The following is a 23348-nucleotide window of genomic DNA, read 5'->3' as shown; positions in this document are numbered from 1 at the left end:
ACCACGTGACCCGGAAGTGTCTGCGGACAGCGCTGGCTCCCGGCCTATAGAGTGAGATGAGTGCACAACCCTAGAGTCTGTCAAGACTGGCCCGAACGGGCAGGGGTACCTTTACCTTTTTAAAGCTCACTGATTTATGTGTGTTTCCTTACAGCTGTGCATAGAACTGCAGCCTTAAGCTCTGTTTTCACTCTTAGGCTGTTCACAACACTTGAGTTTCAAGTTATAACGCGGCATTTGATTTCTGAAAATGACAAGTGTTAGGGCTTACTAGGGAGACATGCATGGAAGTAGTTCACCTGCAATTGCCGTTTAGCTAGGTGTGACCTGGTCTCTTTGAGCTTGGACACTGAAGCAAGGGCAAAGCTTTGGAGTAGTTCAATTGATTTCAATGAACACTACATTACTAATACCAGACTGTATGTGTCTCAACATTTTGGGAGGAAGAGGGGTAGGAACTGCCACTGTTAATAAAGGCATTATCACTGTATTTTTCTGTATTTTATTCACCCCCCCCCCCCCGCCCGACCTCACTGTCTACAATCTCCACTTCTACCTGCAACTCAGGATAACACTTCATGCATCTGGTGAAGTGGACTGCAGTCCAAGGAAGTTTATGCCATGATAAATGTGTTGATCTTTTAACATCTTTTTAATCCAGAATATGGTAGCTAGACTGGTGACTGGGAGCGGCCACTGGGACCATATATCACCAGTCCTAAAGGATCTACATTGGCTCCCGGTTTGTTTCCGTGGACAATTCAAAGTGTTGGTGGTGACCTTTAAAGCCCTAAACAGCCTCAACCCAGTATACCTGAAGTATACCTGAAGGAGCGTCTCCACCCCCATCCTTGAGGGCCTTCTGGTGGTTCCCTCACTGCAAGAAGTGAAGTTACAGGGAACCAGGCAGAGGGCCTTCTTGGGAGTGGTGCCCGCCCTGTGGAACACCCTCCCATCATCAGATGTCAAAGAGATAAAGAACTACCCAATTTTTAGGAGACATCTGAAGGCTGTTTTTTAAAATGTTTGGTGTTTTATGGCATTTTTATATCTGTTGGAAGGCAGGCAGAGTGGCTGGGGGGCAACCCAGCCAGACTGGGGGGCGGGGCGGGTTATGAATAATAAAATGTATTATTGTTGTTATAAGATGCCACAAGAACCTTTGCCTCCGAAGTAATCCTTCTAAAGTCTGCGTCTCTCTCTACATGCCCTCGCAGGCTGCAATCCTACACGAACACTTCCTTGGGAGCATGTCCCGCAGACCTCGATGGGACTTACTTACTCCTGAGCACAGGCATCCATAGGACTGCGCTGTCAGCACGTGAACCAAGCATCGGCAGTGCCTGTGTCTGCGTGCGTGTTGCAAAACAAGCCCCCACCGCCAGGCATGGGCAAGGCTCGCAATTGCGCTTGTGCAATCCCTCACCTTTTTCCTTGTTCTTTTCCCCTCCCCCAGCAGGACTCCCGGCGCCACCTGCCTGTCTCGCGCGCAGCCACGCGCCACGCCCGCTCCTTCCTTTCTCTCTCTGCCAGCCAAGAGGCGCGTGGCGTTTCCTTTTGGAAAGCTCCTCCCGAAAACGGTGCTTTCCTTTCCCCGAAAGCAAGAGCAAATCCAAGTTCAAAAAAAAAGGGGGCGGGGAGGGTGCAGGCGGGAGGAACGGACGGGGCGCGGGGGAGAAAGGTGACTTTGGCAAGCAGAAAGAAGTTGCTGCGCAGTCCCGGGTGGATCTGATGAAACGCAACCCGTCTGCGCGTTTAGACGGTCGGAAGCGGTTTTGTTTAGGGGGCTTACTTCAAGTACAGTACAGTGGTATCTCGGGTTACATACGCTTCAGGTTAGACTCCGCTAACCCAGAAATAGTGCTTCAGGTTAAGAACTTTGCTTCAGGATGAGAACAGAAATCGTGCTCCGGCGGCGCGGCGGCAGCGGGAGGCCCCATTAGCTAAAGTGGTGCTTCAGGTTAAGAACAGTTTCAGGTTAAGAACGGACCTCCAGAACGAATTAAGTTCTTAACCCGAGGTACCACTGTACTAACAATAAGGCACAGGATTTCAGTCTCTTTGTGACCTAGGGCACCAAAGCAGGGTTTAAACCCTCTGGCAAGCTGCACCTCCATGATTTCTCGCATTTTCACCCAGTAAATGTGCTGGAGAGACTTGCACCTGGGCGCACTGCAAAAGCTAGCCATTTTACGCACGCTTACGAGGGCGCAAGTCCCCTCCCGCTCAGTGGCGCTAGGCAGCGCTATCAGCGCACTTACTTGGACGGGACGGGGATGGTCGCCACAGGCGCTTTCCTTCGAGCGAGCCCTGGGCGTCAATGGTGGCTGGAGAAAGGGCGGGAAAGCCTTCGTTGGGAGACGCCGCCTGTTTGTTTTGCTTTTTCGGGGTAGGGGTGGCGACGAGCTACCAGCGCGGGTGGGTGGGACCGAGTAGGCGCGGGCTGAAAGTGGACTTTGGCGGGAGAAATTGGGCCACCTCCTTCTCCCCCAACCTGAGGCGGGAGCTGAAGCACAACCGTTTGCAAGAGGAGGACCGCGAAAAGGTCACGCCGACGCGGCTCCTGGTTAGAAGAAAAAAAGCCCTCCGGCTTGGAGCGAGACGCCGGGTACTCCGCGGCGCGCGTGGGGTTAAAGACGCCGGCCGCGGGAGCTCCGCCTCCGCCGCGCGCGCCCGACGGCGGGCTCCGCCTCGAGTTGCTCCGGCGAAGCTGCTGCTGCTGCCCCTCCTCCGCGGGGTCGGCGGGAGGCAGCGGCGCGCTCCCTTCCCTCTCGGCCTCCCGCTCCGGCAGGTGTCTGGGCCTGCCTGACCGCGAAAGCGGAGCAACCCCCTCCCCCTGCGGCTTTTTCGTAATTATTATTATTATTTTAGCGTTGCGCAGCAGTTGGTTCTCTTCCCAGTTTCTCTCTCTCTCGGTGACCCCGCCGCAGCCTTTCTGGGGAGGAACCAGGAAGAAGAGAAGGGAGGTGAAGGGGGAAGAACGGGGTGAACGGCGCCGGCGCTTGCTACGGGGAGCGAGTCAGGCACATCGAGATATATATATATGTATACATATATATATATACATGCATGTGTATATATTTATACACAACTTTGTTCTCCCCCCTTTTACTCCTCCCGTTTCCCTCTATCATTTTCAATAAAATATTGATATTATCCTTTCCCTTTTCTTTTCCCCCCTGAGAAGATTGCTGAAGAGATATTTCCACCAAGCCATTCCCCTTCAGAAATGTAGAGATCTAACTGTGGAAACCACTGGCATGCACAAACAGGATTCCTAAGAATTCAGTACAGTAAACACTTGCATGAGTGTGGCTCAAAACACACACACACAACCAACAGCACAGTGAACCTGCTTTCTTCAAGGGATGTGGTCCTACAAAGGCAGTCCAGTCAACCTTCATTTAAAACCAGTGGGACTGACAAATGAACCAGTTAAGGAATGCCATGCAGCCTCCCTCCCAGCAATGAGATACAATTTTTAGCAATAAATGGGCTGTATGTACTTGCAGTCCCACCCAGTACGGAACTTGCCTGTTACAGACATCTGCTTGGAACCCATTAATTGCTTCCTGCAGATGGCAATGACCTTGTCATTAGTTAGGCTTCTAGGCCGTGTCACGTGCCTGCCCTGTTCTAAATGTACTGTACATCTGAAAGTGTAAAGTCTAAGTGTGACAGATGTATATCACAAATACAGATGCACTCGTCAGGGAGACAGGTTTGGCTGCGGCTTCTTGTTTGCACAGTTGGCAGGCCCAAATGAAACAGCTCTGAGATTGCAGGTCACTGGCCTGGAAAGCCACTGCGAGTCTGTGCCAACAACTTGCTGTAATGGAAAAGGCCGTCTTCGTTGCAGCTGTGCTAGGCATGAAACAGTTAAAAGGCACAGAGATTGTAGCTTTTGGCACATGCAAAAAGTCCCATCCCTGGCATGTCCCCGTAGGACTGGGATTGAAATCCATGGACAGTAATGAGCTGGATGGGTTAATGGTGCGACTATAGAAGGCAGCTCCTTAACCATGTGAGCCTTGGGTATGTTTCAAAAAAGTTTGAACAGGAGATCATAGAACTATAGAATTGTCAAGTTGGAAGGGACTCCAAGGCTCATCTAGTCTCACCCTCTGGAAGGCAGTAATCTTTCGTCCAGTGTGGGACACGAACCCATAACCCTGAGATTAAGAGTCTCATGCTCTACCAACTGAGCAATCCCCTGGATCCTTGGTAAGCTTGCAAAAGAGTTATGAGAAACAAGTATTAGAGGACAGTCAACAGGAGTGATTTGCACATCACACACTGCATTTATCATGGGTGCCTAGCTTGCAAAACATGGGGTATCTCTTAACATTCTCTGCAAAAGCGAATGGTGATGCTCGCTCCCAGTTACGTATATCATATAGGAATGCATATCAGGCAACTGGGACAAGTTGCAGCTCCATGCCTCATAGCTGTCCCCACAGTATCTTGCCTGAGGCCACATCACCCATGAAACCACTGGGAAAGTTCTGAACTGTCGACTTCCTGGGTCACAGCTGACAATCTTGCACTGCTATCCTTTACTCAGCTGTAAATGTACAGTGGTACCTCGGGTTAAGTACTTAATTCGTTCTGGAGGTCTGTTCTTAACCTGAAACTGTTCTTAACCTGAAGCACCACTTTAGCTAATGGGGCCTCCTGCTGCTGCCATGCGGCCGCCGCGCAATTTCTGTTCTCATCCTGAAGCAAAGTTCTTAACCTGAAGTACTATTTCTGGGTTAGCAGAGTCTGTAACCTGAAGCGTATGTAACCCGAGGTACCGCTGTAACTGTATTCAGTGGGAGCCCATCCTCAGGCTGGTGTGCATAGTTCCTTAAACCATATAGTACCATAAACCCAGTCTGACGGGAGTTCTGGGCCATTTCTTCATCTCTATGGGTGCAATCCTATTCACTTACCTGAGTGTGAGCCTCACTTAGTCCCATGTATAGAGCTGCACTGTAAATCAGGAATCACTGTAAATAAGGCTTGGGGCCTTATTATTAGATACTTCTGGGGTCATCAGCAGGGCCTGTGGTGCTTTTATCCAGTGCTTTTTTCCTAGAAAAATAGGTGCCGGAACTCACCATGAAGTTGTTACAGTAAGTGCCACACAAAAAGAGGTGCCAGTACTGCGTACTCTTGCGTCCCCCCTGGGGGGAGCCCTGCTTATATCCACCCAGAATTACTGAATGACCAGAGTTAGGATAAAAAGCTTGCACTCTTAGTGCTGGGATGTGGGACCTGTGGCTCTTCCAATGGCAATGGTCAGTGGTGGAAGTTGTGGTGCAACAAGCACGACAGTGGTGGCCTATTAGCTGTTGATTTATTTGGTATTGGAAGTTCTACGATCCTTTGCTTCTATGAACGGCATCTATGGTTTTTTTTTAATTCTGGAGGGGCAGAGGTGCCCTATATCCCTGCTTTCAGTGGACAAGAAAGCAGACCCACTTGGCCCCTCGACCCACCCACCCCTGCCAAGTTTTCCAAATGAGCAACACGGGTGTCAAAGGATGTGCTGGATTAAGTGCTTGGAACTTTGGGATTTGCCAGCATTTCAGCAAAGAGCAGGAAGGAGGAAGAATGAAGGGCAGTGGGCTGACTCATATGGTCACTAGAGAAATTACCAGAGCACAGCAAGGGGAAAGGTGTGTGCTAAAGATTTCAAAACGTGTGTGTGTCTGTGTGTGACGTTGATTGAAATGGAACCAAGAGTTTGGTGTCTAGCCACAGTAACATTTGTATGTTTTTATGGGGAATTATGGGTGTGACCCCAGGCATCTGTTGGATAAGGAATGTGACTTTTTATCCCAGATCTATATAATACGGAAGTGGGGTGCGGGAACGCTGGAATTTTTGAAGAATACTGATAACGTCACAATGAGTCTTACAGAAATTTAAGCTGAGCAGCCCAATCATATTCTTAATTATTCCCACTGTGTACTTGCTGTGGGATCAAGCAGACGGAGAGAGGCATTCTGGAGCCAGCAATTTCTAGCATCTTCTCTTTTATATTGTAATGTGTAAGTTCCAATGCTTTGCACAAAATGCAGTAAAAAAAACCCCAAAAACCTAAATTTCCCACACTATGGTAATATTTAGAGCTGACTTCCAACTGTTCGAAGTTGTGTGTAGGTGTATGGTGTTTTCCCTCAAGAATATATTTATATATAAAAAAGCCTTTGGAGTTCAGTCAGAAGCATACAGCTTTATGCTGTTCAATAAATCATGGGGGGAAATAATACATTGTGTTAGTTACATCTGAATTTTCCCACGTTTACTTACTTTTCTGCAGAAGAGGCTCAGCACTGCCCCCTAGTGTTCTGTTTCCCATGACATACTTCATTTATTAGGAAGAAATATAACCAAAAGTGAAAATGTGCAATTTTATACCCCAGTGTATGGATCTTTACAAAACCCTTGTGGAGGATGGAGTTATTGGAGGATGGTGACCAGAATGCCCAGTTCTTTTAAAAATATGTTTGTTTTTAAATGATACCTTTCGTTGTCTTTCACCATTAGCTGACTGACACACCTTAGGTATTTTGAGCCTCCCTTCAAAATAAAAATAGTTAATAATTTTATCACATGAACAAAACAAATTTAGTGTTATACATAAGTGCTTGTTTTGCTAAAAATATGTGTTTGAATTTGCTAATTTTAACTGTTACAGTACCCTGCTTACCGTTTATAATACATGGTTGACACAGTTCTGAAGATAAAGACAAAGCATTGATTTAATATAGAAACATTTATCATGGTATCAGGCTATAAGGGTTGGGGGGTGGAATTACCAATGGTTTTGTTCGGCTTTGTCACTCTGTTTTCAAGAATGTTTGTGTGCTTACGTTGATGATACAGCACCCAGTGCAGTTTGAGCACTCCAGAAGCAAGTAGACCAGGAGTCACAAGGGCCTTCAAAGGAGAAGCTGTGAAGAAAGGGGAATTTGGAAAGGCTCGTGCAAAAGCTCCTTGACCTGCTTTCAGCACCTGTTTTTACTTTGCTGCCGGTTACACCTGCCACAACTTGTAAGCGGCTGCTTTTAGGATATGCTTTCTTCAATGCACTCTGGGGGAAAGTGAACTTTGGGGCCTCCTGTAGCACACATCCTACACCTTCTCCTGCTGTTGCTTTTGTGTGGTTGGGGCTGATTTTTGCAGGTTCTGCACTCTCTGAGAGTTCTGATTAGCTCTACCCAGACGCTAATGCTGATTGCCTTGCTTTCTGTAATTTGAGTGAAGGGAAGAAATCTGGGCCTGCTCAGAAATGCGCCTGGAGGACCTGAACATTCAGGTGGGTTGCTTTCTGTGCCCTCCACTTTACTTTCCCTGAAGCAGACACTTCTCCTGCTCCTCTCAACTCTACATTTTCTCTCTCCAAAATACCAAACGCGGCACAACAAATCTAAACAGAGATTAACCTTAAATTAGTATTATGTGTAAGTTAGTTATTATTGCAGGCTGAAACTCGTTCAAATCAGTGGCAAATAAGCATCATCAAACTCAGGGTTACTGCAGCCACACCATGGTATAAAATTAAGAGTATTCTGCTGGAGACATGAACAGATACAGAGCATTGTGCTGGTGTGATGAATGTGCATGCTCATGCTATTGCAGTGGCAACAGCTACCAGAATCAGTACACCATAGCAGCTTAAGTGCTGTTATGCTACACTATAATATACTGTATTATACAATACTATACTATATAGTATACTATATTACACTGAAACCTGTGGCTGGTATGTAGAAATTGGGGGCAGGACTGGAAACAGCAGTGTTCCTCTAACCTCATTTCTCATATATAGTATTTGTAGTAAGAAGTTATAGCATAACAGAACAAGACAGATGTGTTTTGGTTGACTCACATGGGATGTGGCTGTGCTTTTCTCCATATAAGGGTCTAACTAAATATTACATGCACGTGCATATAATAAAACCCTTCTGGCCTGCTTCTACATCGCAAAACGGTATTGGGGGGGTGAAGGAAACTTGAAGTGGAACACAGTAGAGGGAAGGGGTGATTGTTTAATGCTTTCCCACTTCCTACTTATCCCCCTTTCTCCAGCCATTTTGCTATGTTACAAGCTCCCGGGTCTTTTTGCAAGATTAAGAAGTCACCAGGTGCAATTCTGCACATCAAGGGAGCTGAGCTTTTTTTTTATTGATTCCCAGTGCCCACTTGTGGAGTGTTCATGTGCAACGCAGATTGTGAAAATCTGGAGCTGATCCTAACCCAGAAATGGCATCCTATGCTTTGGGAAAGGTCAGACTGAAATTAAGCCTGAGTAGTAGGCTTCTGCTCAATCAGACTGAAATTAAGCCTGAGGCTTTTGTAAAGTTGCTGGGATGTATACATTACCAAATAACATTGGCCCCGTTCAGTTGCGTGTATATTACCGACTAATGTTTTGTGCGTTGGGCATAAAGTTACATGTCCAAAACTTCATACACGGTGAAATCCCTGTATGTACCTAATATAACAAGTTATATCTTTGCAGTGGGGCTGGGAAGTGCTTAGGGGAGCAGTATTATTATACCCAATAAGCTGGTGTAAATTAAGGCAGCATAAAGTTATACCCAAATCCAAGCTGGCCCAAGCCTCACATAGGGAAAACAAGCCTTTGAAATAGTGTTTGTTACACCACACTTTCGCCAGCTTAACTTACCTCAGGTTGCCAGGTCATCTGGCTGTCATGGGCTGACCCCATGACACTGACTGAGCTGAGCGGGCTTTGGATCCAGCCCAAGCCCCCCTGATTTAGTCCTGCCCCTGAACGCACCTTCTTCAGGGTCTATTCTAGCGTAAGACCTGCTGGGCTAGGCTTAGCCAGCTAGGTCCCAACTGAGACAGGAAATCCATTGCTGTATCTCTTGACTGAGCCAAGGATGAGGGAGTTAAGCCGGAGTAGGCCCTTCCAGCTCAGCTAGAGATCTGCTGGATCCTGACCTTGCTTATCCCGGCGGATCGTGCAATAGGATTGCTCCCTATGAAGTGAATGTCATTTACATGAATGCAAGTTTCTAGTTGAGGCACTTCGAATAGCAATGGTTCTTTACCAATGAAGGCACTGGCCTTTTTCTACGCCAGAACATTTTATTTGTCTCCCATTAAGGCTGAAATTCTACACACACTTACTTGGTAGTCCCAATGAACTCAGTGGGCTATACAGTAGTACCTCGGGTTACAGACGCTTCAGGTTACAGACTCCGCTAACCCAGAAATAGTACCTCGGGTTAAGAACTTTGCTTCAGGACGAGGACAGAAATCACACGGCGGAGCGGGAGGCCCCATTAGCTAAAGTGGTACCTCAGGTTAAGAACAGTTTCAGGTTAAGAACGGACCTCCAGAACGAATTAAGTTCTTAACCCGAGGTACCAGTGTGTGTGTGTGTGTGTGTGTGTGTGTGTGTGTGTGTATAAAACATACACAACAATCAATAAGAAGCATTTCATTCTGAATATTAAAATGGATTAAACTCCTCTATAAGTACTCAAATTGTGTACTCCACTAGTTAATATAATCTCAATGTAATGCCACTTGTGCAAATAGATTTCTACTATATTTTGTTCAGTGAATGTAAAGCCAGAAAATAAAGTATTGCTGTTAATTACGGAGCCTGATCCCATACACACAAGTCCCAAGTGAATGGGGCTTACTTTCAATTAGATGCACAGGGCTATAACACTGCACAGCAAGGTAATGTGTATTAAAAGTGAACAATGTTAGCTGCTTTCTTAATCCATTAATATCATGTAGTCTCCTCGCCTACCACTGCATTTGCAGGGCTGGGGTTGGGGGCTTGCAACAGTTTAAACAACAGAAGTTCAGCAAATCAATCAACAGCAACAGAGACCAGTAGTAAAAAGAGAAACAAGGTGCAGAAATAAAACAAATCAAAATAGGGGATCTATTAGGATATTAACAGTGTATTTATTATAATTGCTATCAGACTGAGTAACTTGAAGATGATGATCAGATGCTGTCAGCACTTTTTGAGAAATGGATGACATAACTAGATATTGGCTGGCTTGGATAGGCAACAATTTATCTAGATATTCTCTGCATACAAAGTTTTCCCTGTCTAAGATACAAATGTTATTGATTATTCTGAAATGGAAAAGGCAAGATCTTGTTTAGAAAAGGGGCCACATTTAGGCAGTAAATCAAACATTAATAGTTTTTAAATGTTCCTGCCACTGAAGAAGTGATGTATTAAGAGCATTTGAATTTAGCTTCGAACTGTTCCTTTCACAGCTCTCTTACTGAAGTGATATTTTCAGTAATTGCATTGCAGTTAGGCAGGCTGCTTATCCTAATCTGTGGTAATTGTTGCAGCAGAGGTAGTAGCTTGCGTTGTCACCTATACTATAGTTATCTTATCCATCTGGGACTTAGGGGTGTTAGTGCATGTGACACAGATTTTGTGCCAGTCCACGTTGACTGAATGTATGTTTCTGGGATCAAGACTACTGTAAATGTTGGTTTTGACTTGTGAAGCCCTAAAAGCTTTAGGAGCAAGTTATCTGCACCCTTCGGAGCCTGTTTGAACACTGAGAGCTGCCTTTTTTAAAAGGCCTGCCAGTGAGATTGGTTCGGTTGGTGGGCATGAATGAGGATGCTTCCTCAACCTCGGTCCTCCAGATGTTTTGAGACTACAATTCCCATCATCCCTGACCACTGGTCCTGCTAGCTAGGGATCATGGGAGTTGTAGGCCAAAAACATCTGGAGGGCCGAGGCTGAGGAAGCCTGCCCTGGGTTACGTAACTACTCCCCTGCTGAGTTGGAACAAACTCTACATTATCAGCTTTAAAATCATACTTACTTAGGAAGGCCTAAATATTATTTTAAGTGGGGCGTATGGGGTATTCGGGGAGGTGTCGTACCTCTGGTTGGGAACACATCATGCTCCTTCTGGGGTAGTTAGCCCACCTTTTGTCCTCACCCTGGGAGCTCTCACCTGTGGCTCCTAGAACAAATCAGCATGTGACAGCAGCCACACCCTGGGAACAGCTTCGACTGGCTGGCTAAACCAAGTAATGGGATCTCAAACCCTCATTGAGTTAGGGACCTCCCTGCATGTGAAGACAGGCTCTAGTGGATTGAGCAGACAAGACCAATAGTGGCTGCAATAGTCAATAATGTGGTTCCTGCATGTGCTGTAGAGGGAGGTGAGGGGCAAATGATGCTCATCAACCTGGGAAGGTAGCTCATGTAGGAGAAGGAAAACTCTTATGCTTGGGAGAAGAAAAGGCTCAGGAGTAAACCCTACATAAATACAGAGTGGATTCCCTAAGATGGTTGGATGGCACCTTGCATGCTTCCTTCCAACAACTCCTGCAGCTGAGCTGATGCCAAATATATTGCTCTGCCTTTCTTTCATCAGCAAAACTGAGAGGGAGGTCTTGTCTCCTGGGCAGCCCAGGACCTCCATGCACACTGCCCAGGCGAGGACCCTTCGGTGCTGCTAACCGAAGCTACGAGTTTCAAGTTACCGATCTCTGCAGCCACAACAGGCCCTTTAAATTCTCCGGTGGTTTGACTTCGCCCCTGGAGGTGCACTCCAATGTCTTTCGAGACAGATGGAAACCAACAATATTTCAAGTTATTCAGCTGTCTTAAAAATGTTTTAATGCTGTGGGGTCCCCCCAGCCCTGAAATTAATATCAAAGCCTATGCTTTTATTCCTGTTTGTAGTTTATCTGGCTCATGTTGCAGTTTTTTATGCTGCCGCATAACTCACTTGTTTTTGTGTGTGTGTGTTACAGCATTTTGTTATTCTGTTGTAAGTTGCCTTGTGTGGGTTATGCCCCAAAATGTGGCCTATAAACATGTTTATAAATGAATAAAACAATTGTATGACTGTATTTACACAGAGTCATGCTAAAGCACATCAGAATCAGCTGCTGCCGCCGCCTTCTTCTCATGGTGAGATTGGCACCTGGTGTCATTTTCTATATTTTTGTGTATGGGCCCTTAAACCCAGTTCAAGGCACTATAGACCTAAAGTGCTATATCATTAGGAACAGTAAAACTCTGTCCCAAGATTTACGTCAGTTACATACCTAGGATTGGACATCCATGCCACCGCTGAGTCACAAAACAACATCCCAGCCGTGTCCAGCGATACTCAACTTCCTGGGGTTTCAGGAAGGATCAGGAGAGGCTGGAGACTGAACCTGGGACACAAAACATGCATTCCACCATTGATGTGTGAATTTCGCTTCAAATACTTGTTGCTATTTTATGTGGTTTGTTTAAGATGGGATGTTCACTAAATCAAATTCTGCAACTGTGTGGATTTATGAATTTACACTTTCCAACCTTATCTGAGATGTCCCCTAAGGTATTAACTCTGTTAAGTGTACAGTAATTTGTCATCAGTCCCTATGCAGTCTTCAGTGCTCTGTGTTAGTGATTAACGGTGAATGCTTAAACCGGAAAAGAACAAGACCATCACTAGAACCATCCTGTTAGGAATCTAACACCAGTTTTGGGGCCTGCCTGCTTTATTATTATTATTATTATTATTATTATTATTATTATTATTATTAACTACCCTTCATCCCAGATCTCAGGGCAGTTCACAACATAGGAGTCCTGTTCGTTCACTCCAGCATATCTGTGACACACTAACTGTGAGGAGTGCAGAGTATTTGGGAGATAAGTTTGGACTGCTTTTGTTAGATCATACTTTTTTGTCCTCAATTCATTTTTTCCCTTACATTGTCATCAGGTGGCATGTAATTTATTGTGAAGGTTCTCCTTTTTTTGTCTCAGCACCTACTGGGGATGAAGCAATGACTTGATAGGTGCTGTAGAACCTGTTTCACTCCTGACAGTACTGTTGGATAAGAAGGGGAAAGTCTGTGAGCTATTTATTGTTTGTTTTAAAATTACTGTTTTCCATTTTCACAGGCATTAGGATTTGAGAGTTGGGCAACTCAACGAATCATGGACAAAGTATGCCATTGTAAACAATGTACCTGAGTGTATTAAGGAAGGGGGGGGGGGACAGGAGACAAGCATCCAATTTATAGCCTTATTTGTTCTGCAAACCATTCCTTGACCAGTCTATTTGCCACCAGAGCTTTCCAGAGGAGGAGCTCTTCATGGAGGCTTTTTTCGCCTCCTCCCTTCAAGAGAAACTGAAGGGGGCGAGGAGGGAGGGAGGAAGACTTGGCATGCTACTTAATGCAAATCATCCAGGATTATAAGAAATCATATGCAGGAGAGTGAACCTTATCCACCCGCCTGCATGGCGAATAACGTGGGCTGGTTGGCAGTCAGGATATCCACGGTAGCAGCTCCTAAAGGCAAAGCAACAAGGCGGTGTAATTTACAGCCACAAAAAACCTCTCCTTTGCACCTTCTTCCCAAATAAGTATGTAGAAGCTGCGCTACTGTTTGAAAACTACTAGTGGGGGCCGTGGTAGCCCCAATCATACAAACCAGAAGGCCATATGTTTTCCACTGGAGAAGACAGGATCGAATAGAAAGCAGTGAAGAGCGCGTAGCGGGGCGGGAGCGAAGTTTGTGTGTTTAATCTGTTTAGATAAAAGGAAGAGATTAAGCAAAAACACGTGCTGGGTTCTTCTCCCATCCCCGACTCCGCTTCCTCCTCTCAACGAGGAAACGCTCCCAAGGAGTCGCCTGTCCCTTTACGCGGAAGTCCACGCTTCCAACGCATCGCCCGCCCGCTCCCCCCTCCCCATCCCCCTTCTCCGCTAACATAACGGGCAGAGCTCATCTCCCTCCCTCCCTCCTTCCACCCCCAGAGTGTAGTAACACACGGACGCCCGCCCCGCTCCCTCCTTTCCGCTCGCGAGCGCGCCAGCGCGCACACGCATTCACACGTGCACACGCACTTTCCTCTCCACGCCCCCCTCCCCCGCCGCCCCAGGCCCGCCGCCCTTTTCGCCCTCACACGCGCACACGCGATGAAGTAGGAGGAGAAATGCAAACGCAAAAAAAGGGAGGAGGGGGGGGGGAGAGAGAGAGAGAAAAAGAAAAACCAGAAATCTCAGCTGCACTTCTGGCCCTTTTAAAAAGTTTGTGTAAATTGGAATGAGGTCAGATTTGGAGCTTCTCATTGCACGCGGTGATTATTGTTACATTGGGTTCCAAGCCAATGGGAGCCGAGGGGGTGGGGCTTGGCACGGCGGAGCGTTGGATACAGCCTGCGATTGGCTGGGGAAATGACTGTGAAAGGATAAAGGGGCGCGAGGCGGAATTGGGGTCCGCTCTAAGCTGCAGCCAGAGTAACCGTCTAAGAGAGGGGGGCGGTGCGAAAAAGCAGGCCACTTGCATCGCCCCGGTTTGTACATGTCTCTTTCCTCTCTTTGGGGCTGTGCATCCAAAGGAAGGCGAGACGGGACTAAATACATTGATTGCACCAGTCACCGCGATTCCTCCCGGGAAGACACACATTTGTTAACGCTACTTGGTTGCATGTGCGGTGCCGCCTAATCCCCTCGCAGCCACTGAATGCCCGTCGAACAAACTCCTGCTCCCTTCTACCACGAGTCCTGGACGGACTGAGGAAGATTTTCATTTTCTTTTCTTTTTTCCTTTGCTTTGTGGGAGGCGGCCTTTTTTAAAAAGAGGTATTTTTGGTTTTTTTTGCTGTGCCCTTCCAAGAAAACGAGAGACTTTCAGCAGTGGGCGTGCTGCTTTGCTGAAACACCTCGAGCAGGGAGAGGAGAGGGAGAAAGAAAGACTGAGCGAGCAAAGCACTTGTAAACTCCGGGGTGGGGGAAGAGGTGGAAAAGAGAGAGGCGAGAGACCTTGGATTGGCGGTTGGCGGCGTTAAAAAAAGAAACTGTTTCTGCTTGGAGCCCGGCTTCTGTAACTAGACCCCCGGCGCAAAGTTGCGGCGCAAAGGCGGGCAGAAAGTCTGCCGGGCAGAGGAGGAGGAGGAGAGCGGTGTGGAGCTACAACTACTTCCCAGAGGGAACCGTGCCTTAAGTAGCCGAAGGACGGCGCGCTCGCCGAGGGGGCTGCCGAGCGACGGGGAAAGTTGAGCGCCCGGTTCCAAGCTGGTGCCAAACTGAGCGCCGCCGCTTCCCCCGACAGCCGCCGCTGCTGCGCGCGCGAGCCGCCGAGATGGTGCAGCAGACGAACAACGCGGAGAACACGGAGGCGCTCCTGGCCGGCGAGAGCTCCGACTCCGGGGCCAGCGTGGAGCTGGGCATCGCCTCTTCGCCGACGCCGGGCTCGACGGCATCGACGGGCGGCAAGGCGGACGACCCGAGCTGGTGCAAGACGCCCAGCGGGCACATCAAGCGGCCCATGAACGCCTTCATGGTGTGGTCCCAGATCGAGCGGCGGAAGATCATGGAGCAGTCGCCCGACATGCACAACGCCGAGATCTCGAAGCGCCTGGGCAAGCGCTGGAAGCTGCTCAAGGACAGCGACAAGATCCCCTTCATCCGGGAGGCGGAGCGGCTGCGCCTCAAGCACATGGCCGACTACCCCGACTACAAGTACCGGCCCAGGAAGAAGGTGAAGTCGGGCGCCAGCGCCTCCAAGCCGGGCGAGAAGAGCGGGGGCGGAGGGAGCGGCGGCGGCGGGAACAGCAGCAGCAGCTCAGGAGGAGCCGCCTCCGCTGCCAACTCCTCCAAAGTCGCCCTGAAAAAGGGCAGCAGCGCCGCCGCCAAGCTCTCGTCGGGTGGCGCCGGCGCGGGCAAGCCGCATCCCAAGCTCAGCCTGGGTGGCGGCGGCAGCAGCAGCAGCAGCAGCAAAGGCGCGCCTCCGTTCGCCGCCTCGGAGCAGCCGGCCGCCCTGCTGCCCCCGGAGCACCACTCTCTGTACAAATCGCGCGCCGCCTCGCCGGGCTCCTCCTCGCCCTCGGGCGGCGGCAGCGCCAGGCACCTCCCGGAGAAGAAGGCCAAGCGCCTCTACCTCTTCTCGCACGCTTCGCCCGGCGGCGCCGTGCCGGCGAGCCCCACGCTGAGCTCGTCGACGGAAGCCAGCGACCCGCTGAGCCTCTACGACGAAGCGGGCGGCGCCGCCGGGGCCCCGCACGACGGCGCCGAGCCCTTGGCTTCGCCCTGCTCGCCGTCGGACCACCGCAGCTACACCAGCCTGCGGGCGCCCTGCTCGCCGGCCCCGTCCACCTCGCGCTCGTCGTCGTCGGGCTCCTCCTCCGCCTCGTGCGCTTCCTCCTCCTCGGACGACGAGTTCGAAGACGACCTGTTGGACCTGCACCCCAGCCCGGGCTTCGACGGCATGGCCCTGGGCAGCCTCAGCTCCTCGGTGCTCGACCGGGACCTGGATTTTAACTTGGAGCCCGGCTCGGGCTCCCACTTTGACTTCCCGGACTATTGCACCCCGGAGGTAAGTGAGATGATCTCGGGGGACTGGCTCGAATCCAGCATTTCGAACCTGGTCTTCACGTACTGAGAGGGGTCGAAGGTGGAGACAGAAAAAGAGAGAGAGAGAGAGAGAAAGAAAAATAAGTGGGGCGCATGGATGGCACACAGACCCCATTGCGCCCTGCAGACTGGAGGAACGAGAATTTTGCCCTCCGAGTGTTCTTCTCCCCCCACCCCTGATGAATCTGACTTGGGGGGGGGGGGCGTTGTGTGTATTTTTAAAAAATATATAGATACGGAACTTGGCAAAAGGGATCAACCTTTTTTCCCCTTCTTCTTGGAGAAAAAGCGACCGCAGGAGTCCGATTTCTGGCTAAACAGATCCTCACACAGAAACACACACCCCTCTTCTCCCGCCCCCACGCTTCATCCTTCCAACAGCCGGAGAAGGAGTTCCACGTTTCAGAGACTATAGCGAGAATCAAGTGGCTAAAACAAGAATGGCAACGACTTGCGGGGGGGGGGAGGGAGGGAGGGCTGGAAGTCACGCACATCTCCCAAGGTTTGTTTCTTGTCCATGAGTTTTGAAAGGGGTGGGGGGTGGGGAGCAGATTGTGGATATCTCTTTTGGGGGGCGGGGGGCGGGCTAGGGTTTCCTGGAGGTGGGGGGGGGGGTGGCAAATAATGTTTCAAACAAATCAGCAGGACTTGCAATTGCCGGGGGTGGGGAAGAATCCTAGTTTGCGTTTTTTTGGGGGGGTGGGGGTGTCCTCTTTCGCCTCGAGAGCAGATGGGGTTAGAGAGAGAGGCCCTTAGGAACTGGACTTGGCACCCCGAGTGGGATGGAAAAGAGGGGAGACGTTAAAAAGGAACTGGAAGCTCTGCTAAGAAGATAATAATAAAGCTGAAAAGGATTTGCACGTATAAAGGAGGTGGCAGCGGTTTTCTTAAGTCACCTTATATTATATACAGAGAAGTCAGTATGTGTGGAATTTCAACAACGCTGAACTTTTGTTTAGAAAAAAGAAATGGAGACAGATATAGAACATACCAAGTTTCTGTAATGATGTGGTACAGGGGAAAATAGAGGGCAGTTGCTCTTTTTTTTTTTTGCGAAAATGTGTTTTCTTGCTCAGAATCGTGATGGTGTTGGATTATTTCACTGGTGGGGTTTAATATAGCATGTTATCCTATCTTTCTGAGGTTTCTGTAAGACTGTTGAACAGTTTAAAAGAATAGTGTTAGAATAATATAAGAAGCAGATAGATGGCGCTATGTTTGATTCCTACAAAATTATCACCAGCTTTTTTCATTCTTAACTCTTTAAAGGATTCAAACGCAACTCAAATCTGTGCTGGACTTAAAAAAAATGAAATTCAGGACCAAATTTTTCCTCAGTGTCTGTATGTGTGTGCGTGTGTGTTCTCCTTTATAGCTGTAAATGAAGTCTCTTTTCTTTTCACACCCATGATCCATCCTTGAAACATTATTATTTTTCCTTGTAAATGTAATTTGATGCCATTTTATAAGTGAAGTATTTATACTGGCCAAACATTTTTTTTACCTGTATTACTTTGTCCTATTTTTTATTTTGGTAGTTTCGTTGTTACCCACACCATTTTTATGTCACCTTCACTGAAGGGCTAGAGTTTTAACTTTTAATTTTTTATATTTAAATGTAGACTTTTGACACTTTTAAAAACAAGAGAAGAGAGATGAAAACGTTTGATTATTTTCTCAGTGTATTTTTGTAAAAAATATATAAGGGGTGTAAATTGCTGTTTTGGATTTCCTGATTATAACAGGGCTGCTGGTTAATCTCTCACACACAAAAAATCAGCCCCTACTTTCCTCATGTTTACACTCCAATCTGCAGGCTTCTTAAAGAGACAGCATCCCTTGCTATTCCACTCTGCTTGTGAGTTGAGAGAGAGGGATTGTACTAATTCACTGTAGGGCTAACTTCTAACAAATAAATAAACAAACCCTCTCAAAGTAAATATAGTATGTTGTACAGAAACAACTGGAGCATTTTCAAGAGAGAAAAAAGGGATCCTGTAGCTTTAACTTTTAAACCACATCTTTTGCACTTTTTTATAAGCAACAAAATAAAATAAAAAACCGTGCCGTTTAAAAATCACTGGATCTATCTAAATGCCGATTTGAGTTCGCGACACTATGTACTGCATTTTTTCATTCTCGTATTTTGACTATTTAATCCTTTCTACTTGTCGCTAAATATAATTGTTTTAGTCTCTTATGGCATGATGATAGCATATGTATTCAGGTTTATAGCTGTTGTGTTTAAGATGAGAAAAAAAAGTGAAAACATCTTTGTACATTTAAGTCTGTATTATAATAAGCAAAAAAAAGAGTGTGTGTTTATGTATGTTAATATAACATGACAGGCGCTAGGACCATCTGCCTAACGAGGAGGTTGTTCCGTTAAGGGTTTTTCCTTTTCTTTCCCTTTTGTTTTTTGGTCATCCATCCTGTGCAATATGCTGTGTGGAATATCTTTGTCTAACAATCTGCCCATAACACAAAGGTGGGGGAGGGGTGGGGAGGAAGCTGGCTAACGATGCCAAGTTCACTGCCTGTCAGATTGTCAATATACTTTCTGTAAATAACCTTTTATCTTTTTTTTTCCAAAGGAAATAAAATCAGCTGGAACTGAACCCTAAAACCCTGCCGTCCTTGTTGTCATTGCCAGCGCTCTTCTTTTGTGGTTTTCTTGTACTCTTTTTTTACATTACCAGTGGGAAAAAATGTCTTTAATGGTTAATGCTTCTGAATTGCAAAAAACTGTTAATGCAGAAGCTTGGCCCTTGTCTCCCAGCACACCCCCCCCCACACACACACCTGCCCCGCCCCCCTGGAAGGATTTGGCAAGCCAGATCTTCAAGCCCTTTGTGCTGCTTTGAATGTGTGCTGCCACAGCATGCTTTCGAGGAATTTGTATGCACTAAGCAAGTGCTGATAGCGTTGGGGTTTTTTCCCTGGAAGAGGAAGGGGGAGGGGAAGAGGTGCAGGGAGATGAAGGAGCTGCTGCTCACGGTAACACAGAAAGCCACTGGAGATGAAAGGCAAGGGATAAGCTTTAAAGGCCCCGTCCACCATTTGTCCTCAACAGTCTGACCTTGCAGTGTGAAAATCCTGCCTCACCCTTTTAGTAGGCTTCTGGCTACAATTCTGCTCAGTGCATTGCCTGCTGGTTCATCTGCAGTGAAGATGGGAGAAAGCAAGTCTGGGGTCACTGCGAATTCACAGAAGGGTTTCTTTTTTTAATAATTTTTTTACCAGAGAGGAACTTTTAGAATTCCACTTATTAGAGCCAAAGCACTCAGATTCCATCTATGGCGTTCGAGAAAGTGGATTTAAATGTTTTTAGCTTGGTGCACTGCCAAAAGAAACAAAACACAACCCCACACATGAATTACATTTGGTGGATCTTCCTTACCCTCCCCTCCCCCTGTAATCTATTTGTGGAAAATGCAGGGGGAAGCAATTAGAACACTGTCTATAAGAGAGGGGGGGGGGAAGTAACTTACGAAAGGACAGGGAAGTGGCAACCGAAACGTTTTCCCCCTCTAACTTGGGCTGATCTTCAAGCATGCTTCATTGGCTTCACTTTCTCTAATGGCCTTTTAGATAATGCTTTTAAAGCAGATATGAAATATTAGGTCAGTGGGTGAACTGTGAGTTCTGTAGCAGCTTTGAGGAAGAAGCTTAGAATTTGCATTGCAGATCAGGGTTAGGGGGACACACACACACACACACACTTACATAGCTATGATCTAAAGCTTAGCAGTTAATTGTGCAGTGAATGAATTGTAGCTTACCACATCTTTTTTTTAAAAAAATCACCTGTTCAAGCTGCATTTCTAAGCACACTGGCTTGGAAACTGAATGCACTGAAAGCCATGGTACTTGACAAGCCATTGTTGAGATTGGGGCTGTTTAAGAGCATTTCCAAACAAGTGGGGGGTTTGGGGTTTGTTATTATTTAAAAAAGTTTGATCTTCATAAGGGAGAGTGGACACACTGGATTTTAGTTATCACTTCATAAGCATTTATATTTTAGATGGTGGCAGTTCATTTGGGAAACACTAGAAGTCCAGAGGAAGATAAACTCTCTCACACAGAAAGGAACATGCAAGGAGCCCATGTTGAAAAATAACTGCAACCTTCTTGTAGCCTTAGGTTGCAATTATGAATACTCTTGCTAGAGAGTAAGCACCACTTAATTTAATGAAGCTTGCTTCCAAGTAAACTAGGATTGAGTTGACGAAGAATTACATGATGCCTGAAAACACAGTAAATCCTTTTAAAGGAATCTGTCTTGAACAGGGGTTGGGAACCTCAGAACAATTTCCAAATGTGGCCTTCAGGTCGCCCTCAAGGCTGCACATGGCACTCTAGGCGTAAGTCATGCCCCTAGCACAGCCTATCCCAGTCTTTTTGCCACACTCAAATGTGCCCTTGAATTGAGATAATACCTTTAGAGGTTGGAGTATGTGTAGAAACAAACCTTTTGAGTTTGGTGTGGCTGGAATGTAGCTTACTATACAAGGGCAAGAGACAGAACAGTTGTTCCTCCCACTGTTCCCATTGGCCTTACCCCACCCCACTTTTGCCCCAGTCACCATTGGCAAAGTTGCCTATGAAATATGTGCCCCTTGGGAAGAAAAGAGTTCCCCCTTTGTCTGGAGGGAAAGTGGACTGTGTGGTCCACCTGCAGACTACTGGCCTATTTCTGGTGAGCCATCTTGCATAGTGGTTCTCAAATGCATACAGGGGGGCACTTGGAATTCCTTGGGGGTCTCATATGGTTACTTAAATCTTTCTTTTCCCCAGGAAAGGAAAGCACATTTAGGACATACGGTAATGCTGTGAATTAGCATTTTGCCTTCACTAATGGACACAGATTTATATTTAGTAATTTGCTGTATGGAAGGAAACATCCCTTTCTTTCTACAGTCAACCCCACCCATGAAACACGTAAAAGCACACAGCTGACAAATGGTACCCAACAAAAGCAATATATGAAACTTGGCCAAATTGCATCTAATGAAAATCCATGATGCAGGCTAGCTGACAAAACGTGTCGGGTGAAAGCTATGCATGCACAGCTGACAAAATGCAATAAATTAAAACTATATGTAATACAGCAGGGTGGTGCCAATTTAAAAGGGCGGAAAACACATTTCCCTTCTGGGTTAAATATGAAGGAAATTAAAGTAATGTTGTTTCTCCAGCACTGGTGTAATGATCAAAACTAGTGCTGTGTTTTGGGGCCTAGGCCAGGACCTTATCAGCCCGTCTGACAATCTGGCCATGATTAAACTGGCCTTGATCTCTGGCAGGAAAAATAAATGGAGCGCAGAGCCAAGTACAGTGGTACCTCAGGTTACAGACGCTTCAGGTTACAGACGCTTCAGGTTACAGACTCCACTAACTCAGAAATATTACCTCGGGTTAAGAACTTTGCTTCAGGATAAGAACAGAAATCGGGCTCCGGTGGTGCGGCAGCAGCAGGAGGCCCCATTACCTAAGGTGCTTCAGGTTAAGAACAGTTTCAGGTTAAGTACAGACCTCCGGAACAAATTAAGTACTTAACCTGAGGTACCACTGTACAGTGGCGTAGCGTGGGGGGTGCAGGGGGGGCCGGCCGCACCGGGCGCAACATCTGGGGGTTAGGGTTAGGGGGCGCAAATCCACGGGTTAGGGGGCGCAAATCCACGGGTTAGGGGGTGCAAATTACTTGCCTTGCCCCGGGTGCTGACAACCCACGCTACGCCACTGCCACTGTACACAAATTCTTGACATTGCTACAATCTTTCCTTGGGCCTCTTGAAAGCTCACGGGCTTCAGTTTGAGAACCTCTGATATTCCACCTGCTAGTTTCTGGAATTCTTGCAAAGAAAGCCAAGGAACTGGAAATGTGACCCGGGAAATCACTTTGTAAGTTCTTCAGCAAGAATTTACACTCAAGAATCATTTAGCACATACCAGTTATTCCTTAAGTGATGAGGTCCTTGGTACGCACACTTTTCTTTGTAAATGTAAATGACATTTCGTAGATCACAATATTAAATTAATAATGTTACTTTTTATATTTCTATACAAGGATTCTAGCAAAAATAAAGTCAAATCAGCCAAGGCTGAATCCAATACTCCCAAATTCTGGTATATTTCTTTAATTAAGCTCCACATAATAGCTACCAGGGAAGGTCCCATCTATAGAAAGTACTGTAATAGATAAATGATACAGTAACAATTATTTTGTGCAGCTGTGTTCTGCATATTTTAAAACTGGATCCCTGGTGCAATATAGATGGACTGACACTTGGGATACAGAGAAAGACCTTGTGTTTATCAAATTCATGTTACTGTTGGAAGCCCAAGAAGAGCCAATTTACAAGGACAGTATAATATGCCTTTATTAGGAGAAACCACATGCAGCATGTGAGCTTTTGACTTCCAGCAAAAATTTTTAGTCCCAACTGTTTAAACAAATTGAGAAACAGGGAAATGTTTGGTTCAGGATCTGATTTCAATGATCTGCAACTTATTTCACTTGCTAGCTTTCCATGACCTAGAAATTATTTTATATGGGGAAGTATTTATGCCCTCCCCTGCAAGCCTACTATCGAATGTAGCAGTACAGTTCAGATTGGTTACGTAAGATTAGACCAAAGTCCTCTGGTTCTTACAGATTTCTAAGGGAATCCTGGAAGCAGTAGATGAGTGCAACAATCTACTGTGATCAGTTTGCCTTCCTGCTGTCTAAGCCACCTTCTGAGTTAGTGACATAGAATGGCAGGGGCCATATCACAAACTTAAGGTAAAGGTAAAGGTACCCCTGCCCGTACGGGCCAATCGTGTCCGACTCTGGGGTTGCGCGCCCATCTTGCTTAAGAGGCCGGGGGCCAGCGCTGTCCGAAGACACTTCCGGGTCACGTGGCCAGCGTGACGAAGCTGCTCTGGCGAGCCAGCACCAGCGCAGTGCACGG

At 47.0% G+C, this 23348-nt stretch overlaps 1 protein-coding gene and 2 long non-coding RNA genes across 3 annotated transcripts in view; 1 reads left to right on the top strand and 2 right to left on the bottom strand.

Moving 5' to 3' along the window:
• LOC114600847 (uncharacterized) overlaps nucleotides 1-2575 on the bottom strand; it is a 93920-nt gene extending 91345 nt beyond the window's left edge. Inside the window, exon 1 of the long non-coding RNA XR_013394005.1 lies at nucleotides 2262-2575. This is a non-coding gene — a long non-coding RNA (uncharacterized LOC114600847). The remainder of the gene's footprint in view (nucleotides 1-2261) is intronic.
• A 4232-nt stretch (nucleotides 2576-6807) lies between these two features.
• Nucleotides 6808-13700, bottom strand: LOC114600848 (uncharacterized). Its single transcript, XR_003707663.2, has 3 exons — nucleotides 12742-13700; nucleotides 12082-12195; nucleotides 6808-6944 (listed from the first exon to the last, which is right to left on the bottom strand). It is a non-coding gene; the product is annotated as an uncharacterized LOC114600848 (long non-coding RNA).
• Nucleotides 13701-14232: 532 nt separating this feature from the next.
• Nucleotides 14233-16463, top strand: SOX4 (SRY-box transcription factor 4). Its single transcript, XM_028737589.2, has one exon. The coding sequence runs from the start codon at nucleotides 15122-15124 to the stop codon at nucleotides 16418-16420; it is 1299 nt and encodes a 432-aa protein (XP_028593422.2). The 5' UTR covers nucleotides 14233-15121; the 3' UTR covers nucleotides 16421-16463.
• The last annotated feature ends 6885 nt before the right edge of the window (nucleotides 16464-23348 follow it).

Source organism: Podarcis muralis, chromosome 8, assembly GCF_964188315.1.
Source record: "Podarcis muralis chromosome 8, rPodMur119.hap1.1, whole genome shotgun sequence".
Taxonomy (NCBI): domain Eukaryota; kingdom Metazoa; phylum Chordata; class Lepidosauria; order Squamata; family Lacertidae; genus Podarcis; species Podarcis muralis.
The sequence above is the reverse complement of the archived record's forward strand: the minus strand, read 5'-3'. Positions and strand labels throughout refer to the sequence as shown.

Excerpts from the sequence above, each read along its gene's own strand:
- SOX4 (XM_028737589.2), top strand. The coding sequence starts at position 15,122 with ATGGTGCAGCAGACGAACAACGCGGAGAACACGGAGGCGCTCCTGGCC.